General features: G+C 45.9%; 1 protein-coding gene across 1 annotated transcript in view; it reads right to left on the bottom strand.

The window, feature by feature from the left end:
- Window positions 1–23,419, bottom strand: part of LOC146802509 (uncharacterized) — a 283,337-nt gene that overhangs the window by 112,495 nt on the left and 147,423 nt on the right. Inside the window, exons 6-7 of the mRNA XM_085623762.1 lie at window positions 22,997–23,017; window positions 20,667–20,687 (exon numbers count right to left, since the gene is read on the bottom strand). Coding sequence (XP_085479888.1) covers window positions 20,667–20,687; window positions 22,997–23,017 — 42 coding nt within the window. The remainder of the gene's footprint in view (window positions 1–20,666; window positions 20,688–22,996; window positions 23,018–23,419) is intronic.

The following is a 23,419-nucleotide window of genomic DNA, read 5'->3' on the forward strand; positions in this document are numbered from 1 at the left end:
TCTGGGTTCAAGTGATGCAGGTCCAGGTCTTCTAATCCAGGCAAGAGGGTAGCAGGCAGCAGATCAGGACAGCAAATTAGGAGTCCAGCAGAGTGCAGTCCAACAGAGTGGCAGTCCTTCAGCAGCACAGCAGTCCTGATGTACACTGAATTGTGGGGTCCTTGGTCCAGTACTTATACTCAGTGGTGACTTTGAAGTAAGGCAGACCTCAGAGGTGTGCCTTTGAAGTGCACAGAGGTCCTTCCTTCCTGCCCTAGCTCCAGCCCTTTTTGTGTTGACCGGACACAGCCTTCTCAAGTGTAAGTGAGACTGTGCGCAGGTCCTCCCTCCTATCCTGCCAGAGATGGCCCGTTGAGATGCACCTAAGCTCCCTTTGTGTGTGTGAGTGTCTATGAGTAATACACAAAGCTCAACTGCCAACTTCAGTCAGTCATGAGATCAGAGACAGACTACAGGCACCAACTGGCTAAGGCAAGTGGCATTTTACAAATTGCAATTTAAAATCCATCTTAAGTTTGGATTTTAAAATGTGATTCAAGAGAGACCATACTTGAGGGGTTTATCTCTTCCCAACTCGAAATTACACTTATAAAATGTAATAAGGTATACATTGCACCCTGCCCTATAGGTTGTCCAGGGCCTACCCTAGTGGGTACTTATATGTATCAAAAGGGAAGATTTCGCCCGGGCAAAAGGTTTATTTTGCAAAGCTGACATTTCAGTGTGTAAACTGTACACACAAGCTCCTCAATGCGAGGGCTGAGACATGGATAAAGGGCTACTTAGGTGGGTTAGTGCCATCAATGTTGCAGGCCCGCAAGTATCATTTAATTTACAGGCCCTTGGCACATGCAATGCACTGTAGCAGGGACTTGTAAGTAAACTAAATATGCCGGCTGGGGATAAACCAAGATTTCCATGTTTAGGGAGGTAAGCACAAGCATTTTAGCACTGGTTTGTAGTAAAGTGCACAGAGTCCTAATACCAGCAAAAACGAGATCAGAAAATTTGTGGAGGGAAGTAAACATTTAGGGGGAAGACCAACCTAATTCTATCAGGTCTAACAACCATGAGATGCGCTAAAAAGAAGGCTCTTTTGGTGGCTGAACTCGGAGTTATTTCTGTTAAAAAAATATACACTGTTACATATTTGGGGTGGCATGTAGTGGGTAGTAAATTATTCTTTAACATACACAGAAATGCACCTCAAATCACGTTATAATGGGGGAATGAAGTTCTGCTTCAGATTAAAGTTCACATTTAAAAGAATAAAAATGATATCAAAGGTCATTAGAAGCATGCTTTTGTGTATTATCAGAATGTAGTAGAAGCAGAGAGGACACTTCGGTCAGCATCAATTACTCAGGACTGTAATTTGAAAATATTTCAGCTAGATGGAAAATGATTTGTAAACTGCCCTAAGAAGGAACAATTCATTATAGCTAATAACTATGGTTGTTAAAATATGTATGTTGCTGAATATACATTTAGCAGCATACGATATATCAATGAATGACGCTTGTTTTTGCATGCAACAGCACATGAGAACTTCTGTAGAATTCGAACAATAGATTCTATTGGGGTGTTACATCCAGTTGGACGGTAGAAAGAGCTATAACATCAACAGTAACAATGTATTGTCTGTATCTTAAAATCCTAATCTTCTGGGTAGCTACCTCATTTCAACCTATTCAGCTGGAAACTATTACATCATTCTAATTAGCAATGGTTTGTAGGAATATATGAGCAGAGAACCGGATTGATGTACTGTTTTCTTTTGCAGACTCTAAAGTAAACGATCCAACAACAGTTACAAGAAATATTGTAATTGATATATTATTAATTATTCTATCTGGGCACCACGTAGATCGCTCATGGACCAATTCTTCGTTAAACGATAGTCTACATTGGGGGAGAGAATCACTAATGCATGTAAATGTACCTGAAAGAGCAATGTTGTGGTACTGCTCTACACATTGTTACAAGCCTTTGTAAATTGCCGCCGAAACATCCGGGGAGCATTCACAGACAATAAATTCAATCAGAAAAGACTGTTCTCCTTGTACTCTTATTAACAGGGAATTGAACGCTGCGGATGAGACTCACAACGGCATGGGAGAGAATGTAAAAGCGCACTCGCCTGGCACTACTTTTCACACTCATAAATGCTTTGAGATTTGGCCCCATGGTTGCTGATTTGTTCTGCGAAACAGGCCAACATGAGAGGCACACGGAGAGCCATGGCGTGACCCCGGAAGACATTGGTGTGTGATGAGATGTGTGCTCGTCCTTTTCTGTGCTATGCTGAGGGGTTGGCTATGGTCATTTGGTATGCTGCTTTCTTGAATTACCATGTCTCAGATTCAGGGACCGTATAGTCTCCTAATGCAAATGATTTATTAATGATTTGGGAAATTTTTTCCATCATATACATCGAGTTTCAGATCTCCATCTTTGTGGCTTCAACTCCTAGCGTGGCTGCAACTTGTATTGCCACAGGGATTCTATGCCCCTCTTTCACAGTCAACCCGTGGTACGAGTTTTGGTCCTCTTTACAAAGATCACACATTAACTGCCTTAATTAATAGCACGTGCTGGAAAGAAGCCAATGGTAGATCTCTTTTCCAAAAGACAATGGGGCAGATTTACAAGCCTCTTGCGCCTCTTTTACGCCGCCGTTGCGTCACTTTTGTGACGCAGCGGCGGCGCAAAACCAGCGCCATGCTGCGGGGTATTTACAACGTGACGCATCTGGGAGATGCGTCATGTTGTAAAGCCCTGCGCCAGAAGTAGGCGTTCCTGTGCAGGGGGGGCGTTCCGTTGCAGGAACACCTCCTAAAAGTGGCTGAGTGAAACCTACAAGATTTCACTCAGTCACTTTTGAGCCCATGCTGCGTCAAGACCCTGCGCCTGCTTGAAGCAGGCGTAAGGATTGACGCAGCATTGTAATGATAGGGCACCCGAGCCTTGCTGGAGCTGCGTCGCGCTTGCGACGCAACTCCAGCAATGCGCCGCCTTTACGGCATAAATGCGTCACGCATCTGTCCGTTTTTGCCCCATGGTGCGCCGCATTGTAAATGGGGCGCATCCATGGTGGCGGAGCCATGACGCACAATAACTGTCGCATCCCTGCTGATATGCAGGGATGCGCCAGTTCTTGTAAATCTGCCCCAATATATTTACCAAGACTACTAGTTGTCCATTGTTTGAATAGGAGGCTGGGCTCCTTACCCATGAGTTGGTGCAGAGCAAATGATACAGTAGGTTTGCTGAGGCTAGTTGTCTGAATGCTAGCCCCCTGTTACATATACTGCCTCCTGATGCATTTAAGGGGCCCTTTGTAACCTCCATTCTACTGCAAGTGGGCATGTGTGACAGTAGCTTGGCTGAAGAGTATATGTGCATCACTGGAAAATGTGTTAAATTCAAGGTGCTTGATCTCATTTGAACTACCAAGTTCACTCACTTATAGACTATTCATATGGCCTGAGGGCTCGAGCGGTTGGCCTCAAACTTGGGGAACCGGGTTCGAGTCTCGGCAGGGGCGCTCAACCTACTGTGATTCTGGGCAAATCTCTTAACCTCCCTGTGTCCACCTGTAACGCAACTGAAGCTCATGTAAATGATCTGACACTTTTGGGTTGAGTTTGCGCTATAAAAAACCAAAAAAACACAAGAATGCAATATGTATAGTCAGCTTCCGAATATTCCTTTCAAGGTGATATTAGAACCAGATGGAACGTAACTGATTATAGTTCAACATCCGTTTGAAAAGCAAATATCTATTGTCAAGTGTGTGATGTAGAACACACAGGGGGCAGAGGCAGACATATCTTTATCCCCACAGCAATTGGTTCTAATGAAACACATCCTAACTCACACCAGTAGGCTCAGCGAAAGTCCATGACACTCCTTATTTTACAAGGCAGATGTGGAGTCTCTAACAACCATGGGTTCATCAGTACCATGGATGCCAATGCATCTTTTTACTTAACATTTACTGTTAGTTATTTTACTGTGGGCTTCAAAAATCCCAATCCACAAACAAGTACAGGAGAAGAGGGGGCATTGACAAAACTGTACGCAGTTCTCAGAATAACTGTTATGCTGACTTGGCAAAATAACCAGTGGGAAGCAAAGAGCAGTTTGACAAAAAACACAGCTGCCAAAACGTGCACCCACCCAATTCTTTGAAGGTGTATTCAGTTAAAGACACACCATTATTTCCTCTCTAATTGACAAAAGGCTACCTATTCTATTCTATTCTATTATATTATATTCAGCTGGTGTGGATGCTAGCCTTAGAATTGGAGTTCATTTGGCACTGACGTGCAGTGTCAAAGTGCTTTGTTAATCATATACATACTGTGGAGTGATGTATATATGTTTGGCTGATCAAAGTTAACTGTAAGTCCCCTGTAATGGGGTAAGACCTATACCAGGGGCATGTATTTTGAATGCGCCTTCGTAGGCCTGCCGCACTGGTTGTGGCATCCACAGAGGTAGCTCATTGATTGTTCCACAGGTTTGCCCTGGTGGGATCTGTGTGCACGAGTTACCGTTACTCAGTTTGGCATTTAGAAATCTATGTGCTATGTTCAGCATGTCTCCTGCTATATATCGGAGTTCTCCCGGGTGACAGGGTGTAATGCTGGGACGAGGTTGGGCAGGTGTGTACATGCATTACCTGCAAGAGTCATGAATGACACCTGATGGTGTGTTCGTACGATGGGGCCTGCCTCTCTCATTGGGTTCGCTTGAGGGGTTGTAGGGAAAGGCTGTCAAGCATTATTTCCTACAGACAGATTAGTAACAGTATAGTGTTTGGCATTGATGAGTTCGTAATGGCGAATCTTCTCCGGTAGTGGAAGGGGGATCAATGCTATGGTGATAATAATGTCACTTTGGGAAACTAGGCAAAAACCAAAGGAAATGATGGACAGAGTGTTGAACATTGCAAGCACTCACCCCCAGTCAACTGATCTGGGTTTAATCCATCACCGTTCTTTAGCCCACTCTGCCACCCCAGTTCAGACATGGCCATATGCAAATCAGTCTGACCCTGTGCCTCATGGGAACAAACCAGCACGAACTGCCAAGCCATGTCTTCCCTGGACCGGAAACAAGCTTCCTAGGACCGGTTTCTGGCATTTCAGCCGTCTTCAGCCAGGCTTGCTTGAATCCAGTGGCAAAGTGAGCAAGGGACTCACGTCTGAGCATACCCGGCCAACTCATGGCGAACAAAGCAAAAACCAAAGGAAATGATGGACGGAGTGTTGAACATTGCAAGCACTCACTCCCAGTCAATTGATCTGGGTTTAATCCATCACCGTTCTTTAGCCCACTCTGCCACCCCAGTTCAGACATGGCCATATGCAAATCAGTCTGACCCTGTGCCTCATGGGAACAGTCCAGCACGAACTGCCAAGCCATGTCTTCCCTGGACCGGAAACAAGTTTCCTAGGACCGGTTTCTGGCATTTCATCCGTCTTCAGCCAGGCTTGCTTGAATCCAGTGGCAAAGTGAGCAAGGGACTCACGTCTGAGCATACCCTGCCATCTCATGGCGAACAAAGCAAAAGCCAAAGGAAATGATGGACGGAGTGTTGAACATTGCAAGCACTCACACCCAGTCAACTGATCTGGGTTTAATCCATCACCGTTCTTAAGCCCACTCTGCCACCCCAGTTCAGACATGGCCATATGCAAATCAGTCTGACCCTGTGCCTCATGGGAACAGTCCAGCACGAACTGCCAAGCCATGTCTTCCCTGGACCGGAAACAAGCTTCCTAGGACCGGTTTCTGGCATTTCAGCCGTCTTCAGCCAGGCTTGCTTGAATCCAGTGGCAAAGTGAGCAAGGGACTCACGTCTGAACATACCCTGCCAACTCATGGAGAACAAAGCAAAAACCAAAGGAAATGATGGACGGAGTGTTGAACATTGCAAGCACTCACCCCCAGTCAACTGATCTGGGTTTAATCCATCACCGTTCTTTAGCCCACTCTGCCACCCCAGTTCAGACATAGCCATATGCAAATCAGTCTGACCCTGTGCCTCATGGGAACAGTCCAGCACGAACTGCCAAGCCATGTCTTCCCTGGACCGGAAACAAGCTTCCTAGGACCGGTTTCTGGCATTTCAGCCGTCTTCAGCCAGGCTTGCTTGAATCCAGTGGCAAAGTGAGCAAGGGACTCACGTCTGAGCATACCCTGCCAATTCATGGCGAACAAAGCAAAAACAGAGGAAATGATGGACGGAGTGGGAAACTAGACATTTTGATGTGAGTGGCTCTTTGTGCCTGGCAGCCTGACAGCCACATATGTGCATTCCTGATAGAGGGCCATAAACTAGGGGTTCACAGGAAACTGTGGACCTCTGACTCCGAGGGGGCTTTCAGGGATGGTTACGTGCGGGTGGAATTGGCACCTGTATACCAAGGGGAAGGGTCTTGGCCGACTAAAGATTGTGATCAAATCTCCCGGGGTCGGATGGCAGACGGACAAAATTTAGAGAGGCCCTGTGCATTGAATTGATTTCATCTTCAAAGTCCATGGTGGACATACCTACTGGGGCTTTGGCCTCTGAAAGAGACTCTTTTGGATTTGGAACCATACTATGGTGATTTGATACTGAGACATTGAGATGAGGAATCAAAAGGGCAGGAAGGACTGCAATTGAACTATCCACAGACAGGTGGTGGCTTGGAGCTTGTCAAGCTCATACTTGTATTCAGAAGCTGTGAAAAACGCATTGACTTGAGTTGTAGCTTAACTTGAACAAGAAAACTGTCATTCAATTTATTATTTAAGTATCATTATTCTTTGGATTCCTTCAAATTAATGAGATTGTTCTACAACTCTATGACCTAAGAAGAACTTGTCTTTCTGATTTTATTTAGGTAGTGCTAGGAAGAGCTCTAAACTTTTTAAGGTCACAAATTTGGTCCCTTAATAGCTCCCTTCCATTTGTTGTCAGGCTAACATGTATGTTGTCAAACTTTCATAGACTGCAAAGTGGATTTTGCTTTGATGTTACTGGCCTGCAGCTAGTGCCAACTGTCATGGCCTATGTCTCAAAGTACTCTCCAAGGGCCATTGAACTGACCTCCTGTCCACAAGATCCCAGGGACACAAAGAATCTCACTGTCTCCACAAGATCGTAAGGACCACAATGGGTGCGGTGGAGACAGGTGAAAGTGATTGTGGTTGGGAAAAGGAACGTCCTGACATACGCCTTCCTCTCGCTGTGAAAGAGGAGTGTGTGCAAAAAGATCAGCAGCCATCTATGGTGCCAGGACGTGCGGAGTTCGAGGAGTGTGGCGGAAGCTTACAGAGTCCGAGGGACCCTTGCTTGCAACCAGGAAACCTGTGCACACTTGAGCACCAGAGTATCTGAGGGGTGTTGGGGGAACATGAGGCGAGAGCTGAGAATGTCTTCGGTCTCCATATCGGGAAGACAACCATGCCTGGCATTGAGGCCTCTGTCTGAGATTTTTAGCTCCCTCTTCCTGGACCCACGCCACAGGGTGCTTTGTTGTGGAAAGTAAAAACCAAAGGAAAACATCGTGACGAGGCCCGAGGGGTTTTGTGTGCCTTATGGACATCTGCAGCTGGATGTTTGGGTTCTACGGCAGGTCATACATCTGTGTGAGGAGAAAACATTGCTCCAGATGTGGAAGTGTCCCAGCTTCCTGGGTCATAGCCTTCTGTCTATGGTGGGGTAGTGGCCCCACTCTTGTGCAGGTGCAATTGGGCGCCTGGAGGTCTAATCTGGATGGACAAAACTAAGTAACTGTTTCTTTCCATGTAAGTGGTTCCGACGGTCAAGTCAACAGGGCGCCAGCTGGGGCAACGTGCTTAGTTTTCTGGTGGAGTTGAGCGACTGAGGGACTAGATTGTGAGGGATAGTCAGAGACGGATGATTGTTTGAACTTTCAGCAATGGGAAAGTCTTACTAATTGTATAGAACTGTAGAGTGTACATACAATGTGTATCATGTTTTGATTTTAGTGTGTGTGTGTAATATAAAGACTTTGGGCCTGATTCACAAAGGTAAACTGAGGTGAAAGCCTATCTTTATCACTTTCGCTGTTCACAAAGGGCATTTCCTACTCGGAAATGCCTTTTGTGAATACTAAAAGTCGTAAAGGTTTACTTTCAGTATTCACAAAGGGCATTTACTATTTTTGCCTCAGTTTACCTTTGTGAATTGGGCCTAAGGTTTTTTTATACATATGTGTGGAGTTGTTTTGGGCCAAACGCAGTGTATTGCGATGGGGGTGTCGTGCCAATACTTTACACTTGAGCCCTGAGGATAAACCTGACTGCTCAGTGCCAAGCTACCAGAGGGTGAGCACAGGTAATTGGACAAGTGTATCGTAGTCATCTTATTTGGAATGGTGGATTCTGACTGGCTTTGATGCATCTCAGCTAGCCCGAAACCACAGGGTCTAACATTAACATGTATTTGCTTTGTCAGGGCTAAAGATAGACATTATTTTTCAAGGCAAAATAGCCCTAGCAGTTTTTGAAAAGTCTTATTATCAAGAATAAACAGCAACAAATGTTGACAACATTTTTGTTTGTGTACACAAGATACAATAAGGCATGAGATCCAAAAGAGAAAACAGGAGATTTAGAACATACATAATACATATATGTATGAATATATCTAAGAAGGGTACAGCAAATAGAATCCGTAGAAGACGGATCAAAAGAACCTAGCCAAGAAAAACGGGGGATTCACCAATTGAGTGAATGACCACCTCTATTGGTAGAAAAGAAAAATTAATTTTCTTCAGTACCCGCACTCACCCAGGATTGCCCCTAGGTGACATGCTTCATCATTGGGGCCATCCCAAACATCCACTGCTTGGGGCGTGCTGCGACTTACGGAGTTACGTAGGAGCACTTACTTTGTGAGGATATGTGTAGTGCAGTGTAAGGGGAGTGGTGTAAGTGATGTTTATAAATTACCTCACTGGTGAGCTAAAGTTTTATTCCTGCTCCTAGTTGATAGGGATAAAAAGGGGTTAATAAAAGGGAAAAGTAACTGTATGTAATTACAATCCCTAGTATTGTTTCGCCATGTTTCAAGGTATCCCCTAAACCTCTTCTTCAGGACAACAAAGGGACCAGCCCTTTGTGTACCACTCCGTACAGGACCTATAATAAAGTGAAATATAAATTATGATTGCACACCTATTCTATGAGCATTGGGAAAAAATATACATACGGTTGATTCTGAACACGTAGTATCTGTCATGGGGAAGAAAAAGCAAAATGCAAATTAATACATACTGCCTGCCCACCGCTCTTGTGGGCAAGTTAAGGCGTTACGCTGCGCGTAATAGAAGGTACTTCATAATATGGTGTAAGTGCCCTTGTAAGTAAACTTAATTAGTGCTCAGATCCTGTGTGGGTTAATATTAGGCCTGGGATAAAATTCCGTTCCGCTCGCGGAAATTGCGATAATTTGACATTTTCGCCTTCCGCGGAAAGCGCAAAAATGTCAAAATTTCCGCAATCTGCATCTTACCGGTAATTTTTTCCTGCTCGCGCTGTAAATAAATACATTCTCGCGTTCGCGCGATCGCCTTACCTGAATCCCCGCGTTCGCCGACAAGTTTTCCCGATCCGGTCGCGTTCTCCACGAGATATTGGATTGTTGGTAGCCATTTGCGCGACAGTTCGCGCCCGCATTAACGTCATTTGTTGCGCGATCACGTCATTTGTCGCGCGATCACGTCTTTCTTCTTGCGATCATGCACGCGAGAGTATGAGAAGATTGAGATCTTGAACACGTCATTCTCCATCGCGAGCAAGAGCGTGCGGATGCGGGCACGTCATATCGAACGCGAAAAGGAGCAAGGGACCCCGAACTCGTCATATCCAATGTGACAGGGAGCGAGAGAATGCGATCAAGTCATTTTGGACACGCCATCGACATCCGGCGGAAGTAATGTGAAGCTCGAGAACTCGAACATGTAACATTTTCAATTTGGAGAAGAATATCAGCTCTAGCAGCATGAAACCTTCTGCAAATGATGATTTGGATGAAAACAACTCCTCAGATTGACATTGGCTGTCCTTTTTTGTGCAAGGAGTCCTTTTTTAAAAAGGTGGGGAGAGGGAGGAAGTGCCACAGAATCTCTAACTTCCTGTTCCTGTCCAGCAGGCTCCTCCCAGTGCTTTGTCCATCTCCTGCTCATTCTGCCTTTGGATTTTGAGCTGGAAAGATCACTCTTTTTGTCTGCTGCATCATTGCAATTGGATTTAAGGATTTTTTAATTGGATATCTTACAAGTAAGTGGTTGTTGTGTCTGTTCTGATTGGGGCATTGCAGTTGTTGTAACTACAAGTTATTTTTGGTAACTATCATTCCTTTTTTAAAAAATGTTGTGGGTAGTAGTAGTCAGTAGTAGGCCCGAGCTAGTCATGGCCTCATGTGTTTATGAATGTAGAAGCAACTGTTCCTTTGGTGTTTTTTGAATGTATTCCATTTTCAATCATCATTTAGGGCCTGGATGGCATTGGATTGAGTTGGGAAATGTGTTTTTTTGGGGTGGGCTTTCTGTTGTTGGGCCTGGCCTTGTGTCTGGTGGCCATTTAGAAGCCTAGGCCTGCAAGCTTGTCTGGCCTTGTCTGCCAACAGGCTTGCTTTCATCCAGTAGGATCAGAGCAGCCTAGTAGCCACAGCTTTATTAATAAAGTGTTTCTGCGTGGTCTGTTGAATTTAGACATCATTTAGGGCATGAATGGCATTGGATTGAGTTGGGAAGAGTGTTTTTTTGGGGGGGCTTTCTGATGTTGTTGGGCCTGGCCATGTGGCTGGTGGCCATTTTGAAGCTTAGGCCTGCAAGCTTCTCTGGCCTTGTCTGCCACCAACAGGCCTGCTTTCATCCAGTAGGCTCAGAGCAGGTAGCCACAGCTGTATTAATCAAGTGTTTCTGTGTGATCTGTTGAATTTAGACATCGTTTAGGGCATGGATGGCATTGGATTGAGTTGAGAAGTGTGTTTTTTTGGGGTGGGCTTTCTGATGTTGTTGGGCCTGGCCATGTGGCTGGTGGCCATCTTGAAGCCTAGGCCTGCAAGCTTGTCTGGCCTTGTCTGCCAACAGGCCTGCTTTCATCCAGTAGGATCAGAGCAGGTAGCCACAGCTTTATTAATCAAGTTTTTCTGTGTGGTCTGTTGAATTTAGCCATCATTAAGGGCATGGATGGCATTGGATTGAGTTGGGGAAGTGTGTTTTTTTGGGGTGGGCTTTTTAATGTTGTTGGGCCTGGCCATGTGGCTGGTGGCCATTTTGAAGCCTAGGCCTGCAAGCTTGTCTGGCCTTGTCTGCCAACAACAGGCCTGCTTTCATCCAGTAGCCTCAGAGGCTGAGCAGGTAGCCACAGCTGTATTAATCAAGTGTTTCTGTGTGGTCTGTTGAATTTACACATCATTGAGGGCATGGATAGCATTGGATTGAGTTGGGAAGTGTGTTTTTTTGGGGTGGGATTTCTGATGTTGGGCCTGGCCATGTGGCTGGTGGCCATTTTGAAGCCTAGGCCTGCAAGCTTGTTGTCTCTTGTCTGCGTTGTTGTCTGACAATAGGCCTGCTTTCATCCAGTAGGCTCAGAGCAGGTAGCCACAGCTGTATAAATCAAGTGTTTGTGTGTGGTCTGTTGAATTTAGACATCATTTAGGGTATGGATGCCATTGGATTGAGTTGGGGAAGTGTGTTTTTTTGGGGTGGGCTTTCTGATGTTGTTGGGCCTGTCCATGTGGCTGGTGGCCATTTTGAAGCCTAAGCCTGCAAGCTTATCTGGCCTTGTCTGCCAACAGGCCTGCTTTCATCCAGTAGGATCAGAGCAGGTAGCCATAGCTGTTATTAATCAAGGGTTTCTGTGTGGTCTGTTGAATTTAGACATCATTTAGGGTATGGATGCCATTGGATTGAGTTGGGGAAGTGTGTTTTTTTGGGGTGGGCTTTCTGATGTTGTTGGGCCTGTCCATGTGGCTGGTGGCCATTTTGAAGCCTAAGCCTGCAAGCTTATCTGGCCTTGTCTGCCAACAGGCCTGCTTTCATCCAGTAGGATCAGAGCAGGTAGCCATAGCTGTTATTAATCAAGGGTTTCTGTGTGGTCTGTTGAATTTAGACATCAATTAGGGAATGGATGGCATTGGATTGAGTTGGGGAAGTGTGTTTTTTTGGGGTGGGCTTTCTGATGTTGTTGGGCCTGGCCATGTGGCTGGTGGCCATTTTGAAGCCTAGGCCTGCAAGCTTGTCTGGCCTTGTCTGCCAACAACAGGCCTGCTTTCATCCAGTAGGCTTAGAGGCTGAGCAGGTAGCCACAGCTGTATTAATCAAGTGTTTCTGTGTGGTCTGTTGAATTTACTCATCATTTAGGGCATGGATGGGATTGGATTGAGTTGGGAAGTGTGTTTTTTTGGGGTGAGCTTTCTGATGTTGGGCCTGGCCATGTGGCTGGTGGCCATTTTGAAGGCTAGGCCTGCAAGCTTGTTGTCTCTTGTCTGGCCTTGTTGTCTGCCAACAGGCCTGCTTTCATCCAGTAGGATCAGAGCAGGTAGCCACAGCTGTATTAATCAAGTGTTTCTGTGTGGTCTGTTGAATTTAGACATCATTTAGGGCATGGATGGCATTGGATTGAGTTGGGAAGTGTGTTTTTTTGGGGTGGGCTTTCTGATGTTGTTGGGCCTGGCCATGTGGCTGGTGGCCATTTTGAAGCCTAGGCCTGCAAGCTTGTCTGGCCTTGTCTGCCAACAGGCCTGCTTTCATCCAGTAGGATCAGAGCAGGTAGCCATAGCTGTTATTAATCAAGGGTTTCTGTGTGGTCTGTTGAATTTAGACATCAATTAGGGAATGGATGGCATTGGATTGAGTTGGGGAAGTGTGTTTTTTTGGGGTGGGCTTTCTGATGTTGTTGGGCCTGGCCATGTGGCTGGTGGCCATTTTGAAGCCTAGGCCTGCAAGCTTGTCTGGCCTTGTCTGCCAACAACAGGCCTGCTTTCATCCAGTAGGCTTAGAGGCTGAGCAGGTAGCCACAGCTGTATTAATCAAGTGTTTCTGTGTGGTCTGTTGAATTTACACATCATTTAGGGCATGGATGGCATTGGATTGAGTTGGGAAGTGTGTTTTTTTGGGGTGAGCTTTCTGATGTTGTTGGGCCTGGCCATGTGGCTGGTGGCCATTTTGAAGGCTAGGCCTGCAAGCTTGTTGTCTCTTGTCTGGCCTTGTTGTCTGCCAACAGGCCTGCTTTCATCCAGTAGGCTCAGAGCAGGTAGCCACATCTGTTAATCAAGTGTTTCTGTGTGGTCTGTTGAATTTAGACATCATTTAGGGCAGGGATGGCATTGGATTGAGTTGAGGAAGTGTGTTTTTTGGGGTGGGCTTTCTGATGTTGTTGGGCCTGGCCATGTGGCTGGTTGCCATTTTAAATCCTAGACCCGCAAGCTTGTCTGGCCTTGTCTGCCAACAGGCCTGCTTTCATCCAGTAGGATCAGAGCAGGTAGCCACAGCTGTATTAATCAAGTGTTTCTGTGTGGTCTGTTGAATTTAGACATTATTTAGGGCATGGATGGCATTGGATTGAGTTGGGAAGTGTGTTTTTTTGGGGTGGGCTTTCTGATGTTGTTGGGCCTGGCCATGTGGCTGGTGGCCATTTTGAAGCCTATGCCTGCAAGCTTGTTGTCTCTTGTCTGGCCTTGTTGTCTGCCAACAGGCCTGCTTTCATCCAGTAGACTCAGAGCAGGTAGCCACATCTGTTAATCAAGTGTTTCTGTGTGGTCTGTTGAATTTAGACATCATTTAGGGCATGGATGGCATTGGATTGAGTTGGGGAAGTGTATTTTTGGGGTGGCCTTTCTGATGTTGTAGGGCCTGGCCATTTCGCTGGTAGCCATTTTGAAGCCTAGACCCGCAAGCTTGTCTGGCCTTGTCTGCCAAAAGGCCTGCTTTCATCCAGTAGGATCAGAGCAGGTAGCCACAGCTGTATTAATCAAATGTTTCTGTGTGGTCTTTTGAATTTAGACATCATTTAGGGCATGGATGGCATTGGATTGAGTTGGGAAGTGTGTTTTTTTCGGGTGGGCTTTCTGATGTTGATGGGCCTGGCCATGTGGCTGGTGGCCATTTTGAAGCCTAGGCCTGCAAGCTTGTTGTCTCTTGTCTGGCATTGTTGTCTGACAATAGGCCTGCTTTCATCCAGTAGGCTCAGAACAGGTAGCCACAGCTGTATTAATCAAGTGTTTCTGTGTGGTCTGTTGAATTTAGACATCATTTAGGGCATGGTTGGCATTGGATTGAGTTGGGGAAGTGTGTTTTTTTGTTTTTGGGGTGGGGTTTCTGATGTTGTTGGGCCTGGCCATGTGGCTGGTGGCCATTTTGAAGCCTAAGCCTGCAAGCTTGTCTGGCCTTGTCTGCCAACAGGCCTGCTTTCATCCAGTAGGATCAGAGCAGGTAGCTATAGCTGTATTAATCAAGTGTTTCTGTGTGGTCTGTTGAATTTAGACATCATTTAGGGCATGGATGGCATTGGATTGAGTTGGCAAGTGTGTTTTTTTGGGGTGGGCTTTCTGATGTTGGTTGTCTTAAAGACATGCTTTTGTTGTGTGTGTCTGGTGTGTGTTGGTGTGCAATGCATGCACCCTGCAGACCTTTTTGGGGCCTGTGAATTTTCGTATTTGCATTTTGTTGCATTAAAAAGGCAGAGCAGTGTGCTTTAGCATGCATCCTTTGCCTGGCTTTTATAGGCCTTTTGTCAGCTCCTGGTGTTTCCCAGGCGCCCTGCTTGTTAGTGATTTGTGAGTGTCCATAAGGCTGGTGGCCTTTTTTGTGTTGGGAGTTATTGGTGTCCTGCTTTTGCCATATAGGTCTGCATGGTTTTCCTATTGGCTTACTGCTTCCATCCATCTACCCCCTTTGCCAGCAGCAGCTCCGTGGATGCTGAGATACTCAAATAATTTAATGGCAAATAGGGTCCACCCCACTTCCATTACATTTTTATTTTGGTGGTTCTTATTATCTTTCCTATCCTTCCTGAGAGTGTAGTGTGTGACTGTACACAGTAGTATAACATAGCCCTTGTTGAAAAAAAGTCAGAAATGGCTAGACTATATCTTTTGTTTGCACTAGTACAGTAGTAAGTAACTGAACCACAACAACAAATGCAACATTTCACAGAGGTGCACAAAAAGCCAGAGGAGGAGTTGTCATCATCATCACCCGTTGTACTGCCAGCCAGACAGACGTCCTGCTGCGCATCACTTCTACTTGTGACCAGAACTTGTTGTGCATCTGCGTCCTGCCTGACATCTGAAGAAGATGGCCCCAAAGAAAGGTACCAGGTCCAGTACCAAGAAAGTTGCCGGTGAGAAGAAGGAACAGTGTAAGACCTGGAGTCTCCAGGCCCTATGGGGCGGTAACGTGACACGAGCGGTCGGGCCACCAAAGGTCTGTGTGTAAAGCAACCATACAACACGCACCTCACATGCGACGAGGAACACACACAATAAGTGACGCCACACTGTAGGAGTTATGTAAATACTTCAAGTTTATCCAAGTAGATCACGTTAGATGCAGTTCATAAGGCAGCAGTACATTTCATATGTTGATAATACAATAGCTAGCGATGTACATATCCGTCAGAAGCTATAAAGGCTGTTCATATCACATATGCAATTCATGAAATAACAGTACTGCCTGGGGCACAACTACCACTCACGTAGCTGCACATGCGCGTTGGGCGCGCTAACCGGTGACGACCTCAGAACGGGGCACCTAGCATGGGGAGCTACTCGTGATCTCTGGCACATAGCACTGTAATAGGGAATATAAATAACAGAGCGCTACTCGTAATCAATAGCGTTTAACACTTCAATATGGCACATGAATAATAGCGCGCTACTCGGACTTGATAGCACGTAACACTTCAACCTGGCACATGAATAACAGCGCGCTACTCGGACTTGATAGCACGTAACACTTCAACATGGCATAGGAATCACAGTGCGCTATTCGGAATCAATCGCACGTAAAACTCTAAAGCGGGGCATGTAAAAACAAAGCGCCACTCGTAATCGATGACTCTCAGTACTTTGGAGCGGAGCGTGTAACATAAGGCGCCACTCGTAATCATTGACTCTCAGTACTTTGGGACGGAGCATATAACATAAAGCGCCACTCGTAATCGATGACCCTCAGCACTTTGGAGCGGAGCATATAACATAAAGCGCCACTCGTAATCAATGACTCTCAGCACTTTGGAACGGAGCATATAACATTAAGCGCCACTCGTAATCAAGGACTCTCAGTACTTTGGAGCAGAGCTTCCAGCGGGGAGCGCCACGGGACCTATGGGGCAAGTCTCTGGGCTCCGGTACAGTTCGTCGGGCACCGCGCTTCAGTACCGCTCGAGGTGGCACACGGAGAGGATCCCTCGGCGGGGTCTCTTCCGTCGCGGAGACAGGGGGGGGGAATCCCACGGAGAGGAATCCCGGCTAAGGGTGCGGTGTGGCTCCCAACCCGCAGGGGGCGCACCGGGGGCGATCTCGGCCTCCGGGCTTACCTCGATCTCGGCGTCAGCAGGTGTCCGCTCCCACGATGATGGGGGAATTCGGCCCAGGCCTCGCACACCTCCTCACGCAGCTGCGACGGCAGCGACGGGGCCCCGGGCTTCTCCGCGGGCCTCGTGACACGGCAGGGCACTTCTCCAGGCCTCCAGGCCACGGCGGTGAGCGCGCTGGCTTCGTCGTCACAGGGGGGGCTCAAATTAAGGATGGGGTTCTGTGCTCAGCGGAGCACGCTGCCGGGGGTCCCAGACCAGGGCAGGAAGCGCAGGGGTCACAGCGCTAATACCTGGTCGATCCCCGGTGGTTCTCCAGTCAGCTTTGCATCAGGGTTCAGGGGTCAGTCTGGACACGCAGTCTCAGTGCTTGGTGAATAGGTTTTAGAGTTCAGTCTGGACACACAGTCTCAGTGCTTGGTGAATAGGTTTTAGAGTTCAGTCTGGACACGCAGTCTCAGTGCTTGGCTTGTAAGTTTCTGTTCTTAGATGTCAGATAAGGTCTTGTTGGCGCAGATGTATCTGGCGCCCTTAAGGGGTTCCGTTACAGGGGGTTAGGAATGGAGAGGGCGACTAGATCCTTCCTAGTCAGGCTGGGCAGAGAGTCTCTGGGTCCTCCTACTACTGGGCAAGATCAGTGGGTTTCACAGGGTCCCTCACTCACTTAAGAGGCAGCACCTAAATCCTGTCACTCTCAGAGGCATAAGTCCCTGGCTAGGCCCTACCGCCTACACTCCTGGTGGATTCTTCCAGCTCTGCTTCACCCCAATGGCCAACTCACCACAAAAGTTTCCCTCCCTCTCTTAAGTAGCCCTAGGTCAGGTGACCTCTGGCCAAGGCGGCAAAAGAAAAACCACACCTCCCTTCTAGAAGGTTCCAGCACATTCCAGGAGCTTCCCCACTCTACCTATGGGACAAAAAGGCAGGCTGGAGTCGCAATATTGTTGTGGGGTTCCAGCCAGCTCCTGGCAGCTAGGGTGCTACTATGAAAGACCACTCTGCAGTAGCAGGGGCCTGTGGCAGCCATCTTGGGAGAAGGGAGCACCTGCACCTTAACATTGATTGGCAATGAAAAGGCGCCCGGAGACCTAGTCCAACATAAAAATGAGGGTGGAAAAAATGAGGCACGATACAAAAATGGAAGGGGAGACCACCCTAGGGCTGACAGGTCCAACAAACAGAAAAAGGAAGTGCCATTAACCACGACTGGTGTGCCGGCCAAGGTTTTTTTTGGCACCACAAAAGTTACGCCTGCAGCAGTGTTGTCCGGGAACCAAGCTGGGCGCAGAACCTCAGCACCAGCGATCCAACCCCACCAACCTAGGCCCAAGGCCTTGAGTGTCGCTGAGGTAGCCAGTCTACTAATGAGCAGCGATGTTGAAATGTCATTATCGCAAAGTAGTACACAATCAACGCAGGCGGAAACTCAGCAGATAAGTGTGCAGCCGCAACAAGAACAGCAGCAGCCGCAACAAGAACAGCAGCAGCCGCAACAATAGCCCACCATAGTAGTTGTTGCTCCTGATGTAGGGGTATTTCAGGAAATTGAGCTTCCTGCAGACAAAGTGGAGCAAACCACTGTTTCGGAAGATCTATTGTCTTCCAGACCACCAGCAAGGAAAAGGAGGCTTAGTCCATCATCTTCTTCTTCAAGCCTCGCTTCTGATGATCGTGATGCCACTTGGCAGCCACCAGCTCAGTCTGAGAGTGATGCACGCTACAAGACAGTGCTTCTGAAAAGGAAGGTCCCAGAAAAACTTAGAGTTATGGAGGTAGATGTAGAAGAGGGGGGTGATGCTGATGAAGACGAGCCAGTCAACACGCACATCACTCCCGCCCCAAAGGGATTGGAGACCAACATTCTCACCCTATCCAGAAAGGCTGCTACTGAGCGGGATGTAGCACGGATATCACCAACACAGGTTACACCACCACTACCTCTTGCAACCATATTTTCCAAGGCCCGGCAGGAACCTACATCCAGCTCAACCATCTCAGTAGGTAGTGGTAGTAAAAGTCACAGTGTAGCTGCACAGTGTCACATTCCAAGCACACCCTCCAGTTCATTTGGTATTTAAGGTGGCACATCGAGCAGTGCCAGAAAGTTCTCCTCCACAGTTTGGGACTTCTTTTCTGTTAGCACCAAGGAGGAGAACATTGCTATATGCTCAATTTGTTGAGAAGGTGTTCGGTGGGGTAAGCTTGGTACAAACTATGGTACCGGAGGCCAAGCAAGTCATCTCAGAATACACCACACTATCGTGTGGGAGAATCACCTACTTCAGTTAAAAGAAAGTAGAAAAACTCAACCCATTGAAGTTGGACAGGAAGAATCAGGGTGCGATATTATTGCGGTGGAAGGTGAAGAAGAGGGAGGCATTTCTAGCCCTGTCCCCAGTAGTGTAGTGGTACCGCCCACATCCTCCTCCGTAACATCTGAGTGGCACCGCAGTAAGAGCCATACTCAGAGTCAGGCTGAGACACCAAGCCGACCGAGTACCGCAATGAGACAAACTGCGTCGTTGAGCTTAAGTGGGTTAATGAAAACAACAGCACCACAAAGGAAAGTATAATCCAGCCTACCATTGAGAGCATGTTTAGGTTGGAGGGGCAGTTCCAACGCAACCACCCAATGGCGAGGTTGTACAATGCAAAGCTGGCTGAAATGTTAGCGCTGGACCTTCTCCCTTTTTCATTTGTGGAAGGGGTGGGTTTCCTTGAATTTGTGTCAGCCATCTGCCCTAAATGGAAGGTTCCCAGCCGGTCCTATTTCGCAAGAATTGCTGTTCCGGCACTACATCATGATGTGCTGTAATTGGTTGGACAAGCTTTGCAGCAGAGTGCTGTTCACAATATCCACCTGACAACAGACATGTGGACCAGTTGCCAAGCCACAGATTACATGTGCATCACTGCACACTGGGTCTCATTTGTGGGGGTTAGAGATAAGCTATCTGAACGAGGTGCTGTTGACACAGCTGCGATTTTTAAAGGTACTCGGAAACATGCAACTGTAGCCATGTTCGCCATGGAGAAATCTCATACTGCTGTAAACATTATGCAAGAGTTTTGCAGCAAGGTTTTTGAATTGCTGCGCCCAAGAGGGCTTAGTATTGGTTTTGTTGCCACAGACAATGGCAGTAATGTACTTAAGAAACAGTTTTTGTGTGGGGAGAGCACTCCTTAGTTGTGAACAGATAAACGGTAATTATCAATCGTAAGAAGACAGTGGTGCATCAGTTCTGTGGGAGTTTGTCCTCTCCTACTGTAAACAAGACCAGGTATTGACAGGTTGAGAACCTGTATGCAACTGAGCACTGTTCACAAAGTGTCCTTCCTGACACTGGTTTGTATGAAACTTTTGTTTTTAATTTTCAACGTTAAATCATAGTTTACTTTGCACTTTTGTACGTGGTTATTAGGTATAACAGTTTTCAAACATATGACAGTTTATCCCAATACAAATTAATGTCATTTGTACAAGAATAGCGTGGTTACTCTCAATTATAACTTTGATACAATCAATTATGCATTTGTTACCAAATCATGTGTATTAGACATGTTGCATTAACATAAGAGTTTATACACAGCAGAAAAATTTAATAAATGCCCAATGCATTTCGGAACCAGCCGGTTCCTTCGTCAGGGGCCAATCTGAAAAATAAAGCGAACCATATTTCTAGTTAGGATCATGTGTTGAAGGCTCGGTCTCAATAACTCTGATACTGGACAGACGTATTTTACAACAAGTTACCTGTTTGGCTGTGTAATTGGATGTTCACTGGATGTGAAAAGCGTATGTGTCTTGAGTGAGTTCATCAACTGTGTAGCTGTAGAGAAAATGACAGTACCATATTTAAACTGATAACGAGTTGAATAAACACAACTCTACGTGCATGCTGTGTAGAATAACACGCAAGTGAATTTGCCTATATACGAGTTTTGTTCGTACCTTAATGGCGATATTCGGCTGAGAAACTGTTGGAAAAATAAATAATGATGCCGCGTGTGAGTTTACAAGCAAAATATAGCGTGCATATCATTCAGATTTGTACGCACAAGGACATTGCCATTAGATTTTAGAACTGGTGTCTTACCTTCGTGGATACGATGGTAGACTGCATGTAAAAAAGAGAGAGAAAAGAGAAGATCGAATATAATGAGTACGTAAGCGGGGACGTTAACACGCTGCAACAATAGTCTAAAGGTTCCGAAAATGCATCGTGGAAGTCTCACCTGAGAATGTTTCATGAAAGGAATAACAAACGTCTCGGGATTGCCAGTGAACACGTTGAGAACGCCTGGGTGACAAGCATTTATATAGGTGGAGTTTAATCAGAGACTAACACCGGAAGACGCCGGTACTGACAACGGACTCGATGTGCTCAGGTGAAATCTGAGAGGCGGATGTTCTATACGTTTGTGCGGGGGCCATGTTGGAACGGAGACATAACGTGGTGAAAGAAACAACAATGTGGGAGAAATCGTGAGAAACGCAGAATATATCAAAACTAAAATCAGTCGGCAAAGTAATGCAAGATACAAATGGAGAAGTCCATTAAGGTGGAAAGAGGCGCGTGAAGTATATATGCAATGTTTTCCTCAAAACCGAAGGGGTAGATCTTACGGACTCATGATCTCATGACACAAATCTAAACAAGGGAATAATCTACGATGGAGATTACACGCGGGTAATGAGGTGCGCATCGAACTGCGTTTTAGGAAAATATGATCAATGTCTACAGCTACTACGTGGTGTTTGAAATGTTCTGTGGGGTAATCTGACACAAAATCAAAGATTATGGTTACAAAGTTTAAAAACGGATATAGTGAATAAAATGTTCAATCTTAGGGAATGTTAATTGGTGCAAGGGATGTTTTTGCAGTCAAAGAAAACATGACATATCCATCCGGTCGTTAAGACCGGTCGGGGCCAGAGTGTGCAGATTTTTAATCCAGAAGACTTCCCTTTGGAGAAGTCTAAGGTGGTTATTGGTGCCTTGTTGTAGCTCCACATGTTCAATGATCTGGAATCTTAATTGAGATATGGAGTGATTAGCTTCAAGCCAGTGGGTTGCCAGAGGAGAGTTTTTGCTTTGAGTTCTAATGCGACTTTTGTGTTCCGTTAGACGTATTTTCATAAAGTGGGATTTAGATGAAAACGGAATAGCATTGGTCTGATGGAGAGCCTTAATCCTCTGGGAATCCGTTTGGCCTTATGATATTGTACGAGCGTGGAAGCGTGAAGTTGTTGGTTTAACTGACGTCTGGTTAGATATTCGAGTTGTTTGAGTTGTTGCGAGATCGAGCCACTGTGTGTGTCCATGTTTCTTACTTCCTGTATTAAAGAATAAATTTCCGATGCTTGATCTGTAGTGTAGACCAACGTAGTGGCTCTGTTTTCTGTGATGTTCGTGATTGAGTCGAACGACATTTTCAGATTAAATTGGGTGCTTTCTCCTCGATGGACAAATAGGTCTGGTGAAACAGTTTTTGTGTGGGGAGAGCACTCCTTAGTTGTGAACAGATAAACGGTAATTATCAATCGTAAGAAGACAGTGGTGCATCAGTTCTGTGGGAGTTTGTCCTCTCCTACTGTAAACAAGACCAGGTATTGACAGGTTGAGAACCTGTATGCAACTGAGCACTGTTCACAAAGTGTCCTTCCTGACACTGGTTTGTATGAAACTTTTGTTTTTAATTTTCAACGTTAAATCATAGTTTACTTTGCACTTTTGTACGTGGTTATTAGGTATAACAGTTTTCAAACATATGACAGTTTATCCCAATACAAATTAATGTCATTTGTACAAGAATAGCGTGGTTACTCTCAATTATAACTTTGATACAATCAATTATGCATTTGTTACCAAATCATGTGTATTAGACATGTTGCATTAACATAAGAGTTTATACACAGCAGAAAAATTTAATAAATGCCCAATGCATTTCGGAACCAGCCGGTTCCTTCGTCAGGGGCCAATCTGAAAAATAAAGCGAACCATATTTCTAGTTAGGATCATGTGTTGAAGGCTCGGTCTCAATAACTCTGATACTGGACAGACGTATTTTACAACAAGTTACCTGTTTGGCTGTGTAATTGGATGTTCACTGGATGTGAAAAGCGTATGTGTCTTGAGTGAGTTCATCAACTGTGTAGCTGTAGAGAAAATGACAGTACCATATTTAAACTGATAACGAGTTGAATAAACACAACTCTACGTGCATGCTGTGTAGAATAACACGCAAGTGAATTTGCCTATATACGAGTTTTGTTCGTACCTTAATGGCGATATTCGGCTGAGAAACTGTTGGAAAAATAAATAATGATGCCGCGTGTGAGTTTACAAGCAAAATATAGCGTGCATATCATTCAGATTTGTACGCACAAGGACATTGCCATTAGATTTTAGAACTGGTGTCTTACCTTCGTGGATACGATGGTAGACTGCATGTAAAAAAGAGAGAGAAAAGAGAAGATCGAATATAATGAGTACGTAAGCGGGGACGTTAACACGCTGCAACAATAGTCTAAAGGTTCCGAAAATGCATCGTGGAAGTCTCACCTGAGAATGTTTCATGAAAGGAATAACAAACGTCTCGGGATTGCCAGTGAACACGTTGAGAACGCCTGGGTGACAAGCATTTATATAGGTGGAGTTTAATCAGAGACTAACACCGGAAGACGCCGGTACTGACAACGGACTCGATGTGCTCAGGTGAAATCTGAGAGGCGGATGTTCTATACGTTTGTGCGGGGGCCATGTTGGAACGGAGACATAACGTGGTGAAAGAAACAACAATGTGGGAGAAATCGTGAGAAACGCAGAATATATCAAAACTAAAATCA

This window comes from Triturus cristatus, chromosome 8 (assembly GCF_964204655.1).
Source record: "Triturus cristatus chromosome 8, aTriCri1.1, whole genome shotgun sequence".
NCBI classification, from domain to species: Eukaryota; Metazoa; Chordata; class Amphibia; order Caudata; family Salamandridae; genus Triturus; species Triturus cristatus.